General features: G+C 43.1%; 1 protein-coding gene and 1 long non-coding RNA gene across 4 annotated transcripts in view; one reads left to right on the top strand and one right to left on the bottom strand.

The window, feature by feature from the left end:
- Positions 1 to 12185, top strand: part of LOC137547111 (uncharacterized) — a 57053-nt gene that overhangs the window by 11804 nt on the left and 33064 nt on the right. The window lies entirely within an intron of this gene.
- Positions 3729 to 12185, bottom strand: part of SSH2 (slingshot protein phosphatase 2) — a 302262-nt gene continuing 293805 nt past the window's right edge. For all 3 annotated transcript variants that reach the window (XM_068270325.1, XM_068270323.1, XM_068270324.1), the window contains 2 exons: positions 10619 to 11435; positions 3729 to 5814 (listed from right to left, as the gene is read on the bottom strand). In XM_068270325.1, coding sequence (XP_068126426.1) covers positions 3790 to 5814; positions 10619 to 11435 — 2842 coding nt within the window. In that variant the 3' untranslated portion in view covers positions 3729 to 3789. The remainder of the gene's footprint in view (positions 5815 to 10618; positions 11436 to 12185) is intronic.

The following is a 12185-nucleotide window of genomic DNA, read 5'->3' on the forward strand; positions in this document are numbered from 1 at the left end:
ATCAATAAAACATTACTTATTGGAGTATTCCAGTTTGCAGCAAAACCTTGCTAATTAAAACCCCGAAGTCAGTAAAAGTTTCATATATAACATTATTAACAAATATATTATACGTATGAGTGTGATGATGTATATTCTTTGTATATACTCGCACACAAACGTATTATATATATCTATTTATATATAGATTTTTTTTTTCAATACAAGCAAACTTTGACATAACAGTTCCAGGAAGGCCAAACAAACACTTGATATCTCTGCATGGAATATCAAACACACGCACTATGTAACATGTACAGGTCGCTATCATACACACAGATAGGCAGCACTGAGAATCACTGGATCTGTGCTGGAGTGCAGCACAGTAAGGGGGTCAGTAGAAAAGGATAGGAGTATTAAATAGCCAAGCAAAAAGGCAAAAACAATAATATGGCCATAAACGCTGAAGGTCCACAGCATTATTCAAGTAATGGAGGGTTTCATTCCCATATTGCAGACCATCCGATAAGAGCACCTTCTAATATCAATCTGCTGCTGTCCTGGTCAAATGGGATCCCACTAAATAAGGATACAATCCCACAAACGATCGATCATCCGACTCGATCGGAAGCAATCGTTTGTGCCCTCTAATGGGCAAAAACCTGCTAACAAATTTGATTAGATTGATGGGATCGATTGATTCCGTTAGTCGGATCGAACTGGTTAGTACTGTTGTGTCCATCAAGATCAAATCTGAAAATAGATTGTCCATGGGTTTGAATCGATAATGGGCCCTTTAAACTCTAAATCAGGAATGTCAAACCGGTCCTACGAGTGCCGAGATCCTCACACATTTTTTACACAGCTCAAATTAATTGGTGGGTCTGAATCAGGAAAGGTGTGGTCCATCAGGTAGAACACATTTCTCTCTTTCTCAGTCTATCCTAACCACTGGCATGGATCTGGCCCTCCAGGCCTGGAGTTCGACACCTGTGCTCTAAAGACATCAGTGACTAAAGGGAATGGATAGTGACTTTTTCTCCCCCATTTTAATTCATCAGGATTGGCACACACAAAAAAAAAAAAAAAAAAAAAAAAAATTCTTATGTTCGAAGGGCCTCTTGCGAGGGCTGAAAGTAGAATGTTGAGTTACTGCTGTGCACTAAACTTGTGATAGCTTTACAAAGAATGAAAGAACGTAAAGGACAACTCCAAGTGTTAAATATATATCAGTTATTGCAAGTCGTCTATTCAAAACCGTATTCCCTGGAGAGTGCTGTAAAAACAGCGGAAGATATTTGGGCGCTGCTGGCACCACCGTAGGCTGTAATAGGAATTACAGCTATAGTGGCACTCAGTGAGTAATTTGGGTGCCATCAAAAGACTGAGCACAAATTACTATAAAAACACAGAAACTCGGCCACCACCAAAAGGGGGAAGCCGAATCTTTCCCTACTATCCATGGGTGCCTGGAGGGGGAATAGTAATTAACGCCGCCAGGACTTGTGCAGGAGCAGGGTAAACCATTTTTTGGCTTTGCACTGTGCCCAAATATCTCCCATTGGCTTAATTATATACATGCATTCCCTGGGCCAACATATGCTTTGTAATAGTGCAACAGCCTAGCCCCCCCCCCCCCCCCTTGTACTTCTGTTACTTTTAATTTTTAGCAGCTTTTTTTCATACCACCGCTGTGTCAACAATGACAACCAGCTTTTATCAGGCATTGTATTCAAATGTTTTTTTATTGTCTGTGAGGCTGTAACAAAGAGGACCTGTTCATCTGCTTACCTCCTAACTCAGTCAAGTAGGAGAGTTGTCTAGCAACCAGATAAAAACGTTTTACTAAAAAAACCTTAAAAATATTATTCCTACTAAATAACACTCCACAGAGTTCTCCTTTAACAATCAGCTCTGTTAGTGATGCGTTTACTGCAGCAGTAGAACAACATTGGGTACTTGCGTATTATACCGTCTGAAGAGTTTGACAGTTACTTATTTAAGTTTTGTTAGCTCCCCTACCAAAATTTAACCTTTTTTGAAAAGCTGAAAGTCCTGGCTTTACATTACACCAGGTCCCGTGTCAGTGTAATGCTTTGTTGCCAAGTTAAAGGGTTTTGAAGGAGGGGTGTCACCTGCATCTTGACTGCACAAAGCGTGATTGCAGAAGTACTGTCACAGGGGTCTCATTGCAAATGACGAAGGAGCAGAAAAGCTATACACCCTCCTGACCTCTCTCTGTGTGTTACTGCCCAGGGCTGGAGACTCTATTAAGATGAAGGAGCAGCCCATCTATACACCCTCTTCACTTCTCAAGATGCAGGGGACACCCCTCCTTCAAAACCCCTTAACTTGGCAACAGAGCATTACACTGACAGGGGACCTGGTGTAATGGAAAGCCAGGACCTTTAGCTTTTCAAAAGGGTTAAATCTGGGTAGTGGAGCAAACAGAATTAAAGCAAAGGAACTGCCACACTCTTCAGATGGTATAATACGTAGTACCTAACATCGTCAGTCAAATCAGAAAGGTGCAACGTAAAAAATGAAATGTTTATCTGTAATATTTCATATGCTTCTACTGTGAGGACAATCTCTTTCTTAGCATTAAATTCAACTTTAAAATGCTTGGGGGGGAAAAAAAAAATCACTTTACATTCCCTTCAAATTGATAGTTAAAGGATAAGTTTCCCTCCCAAACAGATCTTTCAGGCTGGATAGAGTGCAGAAAGAAAATCAGCCACTGGAGTCTTATTAAAAAACGTTGAATCTTCCTGGGTTGAGGTCTCAGCACCTGAGTTCCCACCATCTCTCACTTAAGAGAGTCACATTGAGAGGGTTGTTCATCCAATGTACATCATGCAGAACACCACAGGAGGACAAGCACAAGGTGGTCATTACACCCCATTGCAGGACAGCTAAACAGAGAGGGAGATCTCAATGCTGCACTCCATGAGTAGTATAAGAATCAAATGCATCATTCAATACGGGGTCAAACAAGTTGATATACCATGCCCGCTTAGCTAAAACAAGCACATGGTCCAGGCTTGCCACAAAATAGGATCTTGCTTAACAAATAAGGTCAGACTGAACAGTCAAGTGGCAGACTTTCCATACTACCTTATGAAGCATGGTAGAGCTGTTGACATCCTCCAACCCACCCACAAAAAGGCATTTGGTATAGAATGCAAGGACAGTAAGTGGCTTAAAAAAAAAATATTAAGGAGATTCTCGAACAAGCTACAATTTGTGGAAAGAATAAAGAGCAACTAACAGGATTGGCCATTCACAATGCTGCCAGACACGCAGACTGATGATTCTCCGCTGCTTATGTGACAACTTTCCCAGTTGCCGGGGACATGGGAATCCCCATCCTCAGACATGGCAGAGATTGGCAGAGCTGAAGAATGCTAACTTGTGTTGCAACTGAAAGTGCGCCTTGATCCTACAGCACAGGAAAACATTGCAAAAAAGGGCTATGCACGTCCTGAAGACTAATTAGGAACAGTAATCTGCAAATAAGCTCTTAAAAACAAATCTCTGAGGTTCTCAAAGTTAAAAAAAACAAAAACAGAAAAAAACAATAATGGTATATTTATATATGTACACCGACTTGTATGTGTGCAGTCAGGAGTTACTTACAAAAGGGAAGGAGAAATGAGGGAAGCCCATACCACACATGCATCAGGAACATTAAAACATAAAAACAATAGGTCAAAATATATAAAATTAACCAATAAAGTGCACGTTCCTCACATATTACACCTGCCCCTTTATAAGAAAGACAAAACAAAACACTAAAAAGTTCCAGGGTTACATGGTATTATATAATGGATTGGTTGTCCTCTTCTTCTCATTGGTCTTTTTAAGCCTTCTCAGAGGATGAGTTCTACCATGTTCATGTCTGGGGGATACAGTCACCATTGGGACTGAGGGATCTAGGGACACTGATGGGTGAAGGTGCTCTCTGGGAACAGTCAATTCAGACTCTGAACCTAGAAGTAAACCCTGTTGAGCTGAACCAAACTCTTTGGCATACTGCACAAGGGGCTTTTCTACCGGTTTGCTGTTCACGACACACTCTGATGTCTTGATTTGTTCAACAAAATGTTGGGTGGGTTCCACTCCTGTGGAGGCTTGTACGGACAGGATGCAAAGCTTTCCCGGTGGATCTTCTGACTTTGCCTCCAAATTGGATTCATAGTTTCCTGGCACAATCCGAAATGAATTCTGAAGTAGGTCGGAGTAAGTTTGGTTATTGTCCGATGATGCAGATTCCCTCTCTGATAAATCATCTTTAGAGAGTTCTAAGCAGCCTAATTTGGCTAGGGATGCAGAACGTTTCATTTGGGACGGAGTGGTGAGACCAGCTTGCCGAATTCGTGCCTCAATTTCCTTAGCCCTCTGCTTGACAACGCCAGGGTTGTTACCAGAGTCTTTGATGCTATCAGTACTTGAGCTATGGGGAAGGCCAAATGATAAAGAGGAGACGTCCAACACTTCATGTAGTTCTCTTATATTCTCAGTGAGTTTGTTGATTAAGCTAAGATCTTCATGGCTCAGTTGTGACAAGGCACTATCTGCTTCCCTTTGCAACAACTCACCTACAAAGAGATCTCCACTATATTTGTCTGTGCAATGTGGCAAGTTGCCGAAGTCCTGATCAGTACTTGTACACTCTTCAGTAGCACCCTCCAAAACTATGGTACATTTGCAACATAGTTGACTTGGGTGATCCAAAAGTACTACAGGGCTGGTTACAGATGGATCTTTCAAGTTTAGCAAACTGTGCTCTTCCTTCGGACCGTCAACAGTAATGGACTCATCTGAAGGCCCTGACTGTGTTGTACTAAACAAAGGCAAGTTTTCTAGATGTGCAGTGAAACTATCTGATTCTCTACCGCAGACACTTCCCAAAGGTGCTTCTAAAGGCATAGGACAACTCTCAGAGTCTATAGCTTCTTCCCCAATATATAATACAGGCTCCTGGGGAGGATTATTATTTTCATTGCTATCAGAAGACTTTATGCTAGGCTCAAGTTCTAATCTCTTTGGAAGATGTATAGAGTCATTTTTGCTCTCCAAGGTTTCAGCTGTAGTAAGTGACTGGTGCTCTTTCCCTGTTCCTTTATGTTTCACTGCAAATTCCGAACGGCTGGTGTCCTGTTTTTCTAATACAGAATGAGGCTCAAGTAGAGATGATTGTGAATCTGTAGATGGCTCAGATTTATGAGATTCTGCACTTTCAAACCCTGTTATTTTTACCCTGATTCTTTTATCTCTTTCTTGATCTGCAGTGTCAAGTAAAGAGTCTTCAGCCTTGCACTTAGGGGCAGTGTCCCCGAATGCCGGATCATTCTTGGAATTCTTTCGTGTTGGCACCACTACAGTGTGTTGCTGCTCCTGCTCTTGTCTTAAGCGTTCCTCAAACTCTAAGGTGGCTCTCCGGACCGACCCTGCACACCACTTAGGAGCCTGGCCAGAAGAATCCGGAGGGTCACTAGTTTCACTTGAATGTTCGCAATCATCCTGAGAACTCTGCTTTCCCTCTCGGCACTTGTGATCCTTAACCTTGTCGTGTGGCAGAGCCGTGCCACTCTCACCCTGCTCCTGATGCTTGCTGTTACTTTCTGGCTCCCAAACAGCTTCAAGTGACAGATCGTGGATTGTGTTTCTCTTTGGTGTTTGTACTTGGCTAGACAGATTGTCTGATTTTTGTTGGCACTGGCCCACTCCCTGGTTGAAGGATTCGATCTCTGTGACGATCTCTTTCACAGATATTCCATTTTCAGAGTACGATTTGGGGAGATGGTCTTGAACAACTTGCTCAAAAATCTCCTGCAGGGGGAAAAAAAATACAGAAACATTGGTATCCGATCTGTTACCAAACAGAATACAAAGTACAGTTTTACTACAGAAACATAATTAGTATGTGGTCTTTAGCATTGCACTTAATTGTATTATTCAGACGTGAAGTTTTGCCGTTGGATCAAAAGTAGGTTAATAATCAGTAGCAAAGCACTACTTAGTAACCATGTAAAACTAAAGGGCATAGAAGGTACAACTGTACCGTGGCTCGAATGGGCTTATGCTTAGACCCCCGACGGCTCTGCCATAAAGGAATATATGGAGTCCTACAGATGTAGATGGTGAACATGTGAAGGCTTCTTTGCAAAACAACAATGTAGAAAAGGGTCAGTTAGGGGTGTTTAAAAGGGAACCTGAAACAACTGGAATATGGAGGCTGCCATATTAGCACCACAGTTTAATGTCCCTGGACTGCTATGCTGATCTTTTGGATAGTTTGGTGGAACTAAACTCAAAAGTTCCTCTCTGCTCTAAAATATTAGCCACAGCATGATAACCTTTATGGAAAATAACATTTTCTTCATTATAATTTATGGGACTCCTAAAAAACAAAACAAAAAACAAAAAAAACAAAAAAAACAAAAAAAAAGAGTTTTACTTAATTTCACTTTTGCAGGAAGCACTGAAAGGGTTAACCCTTAGTGTTTACTGTATGGAGAGCTGCCTAGGCACAATTGCTGATGAGAACTAATTAGACAGGTTGATCTGCCTAAAAAAACAAAACAAAACAGAATACAGATAAGTGATTTTCTTTAGCAACTATATGTGGAATGAAGACTTTTCATTGTGTGCTGTGCAAGAACTCAGGTCTGCTTAAAGGGTCTTTTCACACTTGAGCGGGAATTGCGCGATTTCCGCTCAAGGCGAACCGCTAGCACATGTAACACTATGGCACTGTTCTCACTGCCGCATTTGCGGTTAGTGTTAACCGCAAACGTGTTACATGCAGCGGTTTGCCGGAGATTCTGGAGCGATCGCAATTAGCATGTATAGAATCGCTAATCGCGTTCGCTCCCAAACCGCTACAGTGGCCAGTGATTTTTCTGCATTAATCACGGAAAAATCACTCCAGCAAAACGCCAGCGGTAATCGCCGGCGTTTTGTGGTTTTAGGTGTAAACGGAGCCCAAGTCTTCACTAAGTCATTCGCTAACCACAAGAATTCAGCTGGCTGATTCAGAACACCTGATCGTCATACTGGTTCTGGTTTAGTCTCTCAGATGGTATTTGGGGCTGGAGATCTGCACAACAGCCAGAAGTAGTAGTAAAGTAGCTTCAGGTAGCCTTTAATGTTCCATTTCAAAAACAAAAATTATATTAGTTTTGTGGAGAGTAAAAATAGGAAATAAGGAAATAAGAAACACCCCCCCCCCATACAAACGATACTCTAACCCCACCCTGCTCTACAAAAAAAGGATTTACAACATGTAGTCTCTCTTCCTGCTGAACAGACAACAGTTTCCTGTTGATTTCCCAGATTGGGGCACAAATCCACAATGAGGTTCTAATGCCTTACCCTCTTGTAGCTGTGACAATACACTGCAAAAGGACCAGGGCTGTGGAGTCGGGAGCAATTTTGGGTACCTGGAGACGGAGGTTTCATAAACTGAGCAGCCCTGGGAAGGACCACGTTTTACCATTTTAAAGCCGCATCTACACGAGTAGATGCGGCCGCGATGCTCCTTATCAATCGAGCCGCTGATGCGGCTCGATTGATAAGATCCGACAGGACGGATCTCCGCACCGCCGATTCCCTGCTCGATCCCCGCGAGGGGACAATGGAATCGTGCGGGAGATAAGCGGCGCCGGCGGGGACGAGCGGGCACGAGCGGGGAATCGAATGCGGCACACGCGCGGCGAGCGGGGACGCGGCGGGCACGCGTGGGGACGCGCAACAGGCCGCCGATCGCCACAACATCTCCCCAACATCTCCCCGTGTAGACGGGGCTTAATGGATTACTCCTATTTAAGAGCCCAATAAAATAGCCCAAAATGTGATTCTCTTGCCAATAGTATAATATACAAGCTTTACTGATTTTTGCTGTAGTTTAAAAATACAAACATGTTGCTGTTTTTGTACAGTACCACACCAGCGATGAGGTTTTTTTTGTATTGTACATAATAGTCAGTGTTTACTATACAGGTGTATAACAAAAAAATAAAAATTATATATATTTATTACTATTACTAATAATAATAATAAGCCATTTTAAAGGGATCCTTAAAGCGGAACTGTAATATTGTAAAAAGTTATAAAAAAAAAAACAAAAACATACCAGCAGCTTCTGTTAGTTCAGCTGAACGTGTCAGTTTAATTAGCGCCGCTCCCCGCCGCCGCAATCACGGGATATTTATTTTTTATTTCCTTTCCAGGATCCAGGCAAGATGGCCGCATGGTCTAACATCTTCCGGGTCATTGCGCGTAATTAGTACGCGTTCACTTGCGGCTGATAGCATGCACGAGAAGACTCCAGCACTGCACATGCTGAATTTGTCCTTTCGTGCACTTACAAATCTCAGCCTGCTTGTTCCTGTAAAGCGCCGGCAGCAGAGAGTGTCCTGGCTGCCTCGCTGTCAGGTTCAGGTCTTCATGAGGAGACAGCCCTCTCCTGCTCGTTCTGGTGAAGAAAGCAGTGTTCGTGCTTTGCTGAGGGAACGAGCAGAAGTGGCCGCGGTGGGGCGGAGACCTGGCCTGACGGAAGGAAAACAAATCAAGCAGGGAGAGAAGCAGTCTCTTCTGCCTGTTTGCAGCATCGACTTATAAGTTGATCATTTTACCGGCTGAAATTTGGGACGGGGAGAGCAGGAAAACTGATACATACTACGCGCAGGAGGTATGTGAGCCTTAAAAGGTACATAACCAAAATGTATGTTTGTAGCAAAAATACATTTTACAGTTCTGCTTTAAGAAGCCTAACAAAAAAAAGAAAAAAAAAAAAAAAGAGAAAAAAAAAAAAAGTTTTACTCACCTGGGGCTTCTACCAGCCCCCTGCAGCCGGCCCGTGCCCTCGCAGTCACTCACGGATCTTCCTGTCCCATGCCACCAGATAGTTTTGTTTTCAACCGACAGGCTCACTGTAATTGCGCAGGCCTGGCCACGCGTCTCCTCCTTTGCGTCCCTGTCTGCAATAACGCTATTGTGGACGGGAACACGAAGAAGACTACGCATCGCCAGGCCTGTCGGCGAATCAAAACTAGCTGGTGGCGTGGGACAGGAGGCTATGCGAGTGACTGCGAGGGCATGGGACGGCTGCAGGGGGCTAATAGAAGCCCCAGGTGAGTAAAACTGATTTTTTGTTAGGCTTAAGTGCCTCCTTAAGCATGCTTAAAAGTGGCAGTGTACTTAAATAGTGCTTAAAATAACCTTAATTCAGGCCTTAATAATGCAATATATTTACATTATTTATCTTAAGATACATGAACGTTTATATAGCCTAAGGTGTATATTGTATGCACTGAATTTTTACTAATTCATAATCTACAGTCTGTCTCTGTATAATCTTTCCCCACCTCTTCTAAAGGGTTTAACTGACACTGTAAACTCATAACTATCTCTCGGTTCCAAGTGCTGGTCTGTAAACACTGTGTGTGGGAAACAGTCTGCTGCAGAGTCATTTCTGCAATGTCAGTAGAAGATAAATAGCAGCCTACATACAGTAGAAGCAAAATACTGCTACTACAATATCAGTAACGCACAGAAGACAAGACACAGAACAAATATATTGCCCCTTTTTCCTGGCGAACTCAAATCGTTTGAGCTGCAGCCACTAGGGCGCGCTCAGTAGGCAGTAGCAGTGTTTGTGAGTCTAGCCCAAGGACTCCATACTGAATAGATGCTGGCTTACTAAACAGGAAGAGCCAAGATTTGAATCCAGGTCTCCTATGTCAAAGCCGGCGCCCAGTAAGGCAGGGCACACACAGTGACAGTTTTGTCTGTACCATGAACCGCCGCACACCCAATGTGAATGGATAGTTCACATTACATGGCACTTTTTGTTGCCGTGGTATATATCTGGACTGCCCGTTGCATGCCATTGCCATTGGCCACAGCACACGTTTATTTTTGGGATTTGCTTCTGTGGAAAAACACACTTTTTTTTTTACTGCAATTGAATGCATGTGGAGTATGGAAAAATGCGTGGAAACTTGTGCACATTTTCCACGTATACAAGTGTGAACCTAGTACAAAAAAAAAAAAAAAAAAAAAAAAAAAAGTGTTGCATTATTAAGCAAAGCCTTGTTTTAAGCTCACTTTTGTTATAAGCACCACTTTATAGAGTGTAAGCCCACTAACAACGTCAAGCAACCTAAATCTATTCACAAATCAAGTAACAATATAGCTATGAAGATCTCTGGTACAACCCAGCATCTATGACTAATATAGGAGGGAAAGGCCTTACTATAATTTAGGTAAACCCAGGGCGGACCTAATTGCAACAAAAACCCAGATACTCATTTAAGGAGAGGCTTCCCAGGTCCTTCTGGAGACCACCGTGGCCTGTCTGGGACCCTCTTGAAGATCGCAACTGTGCTGCTCCTCATGCATGCTTGTGCATGAAGATGGCTGCAGTTGCGATCACACAACCAGTGAGCTCTTAGAGGGTCTTTCCAGGGACCAAGCACAGCAATGGTGGGAGCAAAGACGACGTAGGAAGCCTCTGTAGGATCCAGAGACTTCCATATTCTTAGGGAAGTATCTATTTTTTATTTTTACACTAGGTTCGCCTCGGGTACAATCTAAATGACTGCAAGGAAGATCTATACTCAATCCACACCTTTGGCTGTTCCTCATCTGCAGACGAGTCTTCAGAAATCTGCGTTGTGCTCATATCAGGGCTCACTCGGTGCTTATCCACTGGGGTCTCAGAGATGGCAGTCTCAGAGCAAGGACCTTTTAGGACACTGTTCCTAACATTAGTAATTTGCTCATCCGCCCGGGTGGTGGAGCATGTGCGTGGTCGGTTCTCATGAGATAGCTCCTCAAACTTTTCCAGTGCACTTAAAAAGCTAATCCTGTCACCACTCATGTCCTCTGACTGAGATGTGAAAGAAGGTTGGTCAGGGGATTCTGGGAGTTCTCCCACATGGGGGCCAAGTTCCCTTAGTGGCAGAAGGTGGCAGTTCACATTGTTCTTCAGTGCATCTTTCTCCATGTCTTCCAGCATCAGGTCTTGCAGCTCAGAGTTTCTATCAGTGAAAGATTCACAACGCAGAGATACTTCTGTAGAGAGTCTATCATTTCTACAGTTGTCCAGGAAGACAGGAGACTCTTCTGAGCAGCACTGTGCTGGGAATCCATTCATGGTGTTGAGGTTTAGGATGTCCTCTATTTGTCCAGTGTGAAGGTCACAGGATGTAAACTCAAAATGTGATTGTGTGGCATTACACAGGGGGGAGTTGATGGGGCAATTTGGGTTACAGTTCGCAGTTTGAGGTCCCAGTGTGAAGGAATGATGCGTGTCTGAAAGTTGCTCAGCTGAGGATGTAATATCCTTTTTACTCATGTCCATTCCTTGCTTTCCAATAGGCTCGTGGTGATCTGACAGGTCACTGTCTGAATGTGAACGCCACAGCTTGTTGTGCCTCTGCTTGCTGAAAGGGTAAATAAATGTCATTAGTCTCATAAACCATTGCATAACTTCTAATACATGAGAATGACATAAGACATAAGAGTTTCTATATATAGCGCATATCAAAATAGGTGCTAAAATCAACAAAGCTCAAAACTAAAACATCAGCTTTCCCCTTCCCCATCATATAAAGCTGCTCAGAACAGGACGGCTTGATCCAACAGTGAACTTGGCAATGTCACTGATGTTGGGCTGCTCTGAAGTTATGGATTGTGGTCCATTTATTAACACTTGGCTATCTGAAGTAGGTCCTAAGAATAGTAGGGTCACTGTAACCCGGAACTGACAGGGCTTGGCTGATGCCGGATAAGGGTGCTTTAAGGTTGCTTAAGACTCAATGTTAACAACAGACCTAGCTAATACAGTACTATACCCCACTCTATATACATACCAGGAACTCTGTATTAAATGTTAAAATACAGTAACTGAAAGTATATTAACCTTGGGAGAGCCGTGGAACTCAGCCTTTAAGCACAGCAGAGCCACAAACAGCCTAAGAAGTTGGCCATCACTGTTAGTGATTTATTCTGAATGGTTGAGACTTCTGGGTAACTGGGAGTCTACTGTATAACAGTGTACCATGCTGCCATGCTTTGTGACGCTGGCTCCATACAACATTGCTGAGAGATGAAACATGTTGCTGCGTGCCCTTGCAGATCACATATTAAGAATAAATGTTAGGGTTGGTCACGCCAAAAAATTCTGGCAAGAA

This window comes from Hyperolius riggenbachi, chromosome 2 (genome assembly GCF_040937935.1).
Source record: "Hyperolius riggenbachi isolate aHypRig1 chromosome 2, aHypRig1.pri, whole genome shotgun sequence".
Taxonomy (NCBI): Eukaryota; Metazoa; Chordata; class Amphibia; order Anura; family Hyperoliidae; genus Hyperolius; species Hyperolius riggenbachi.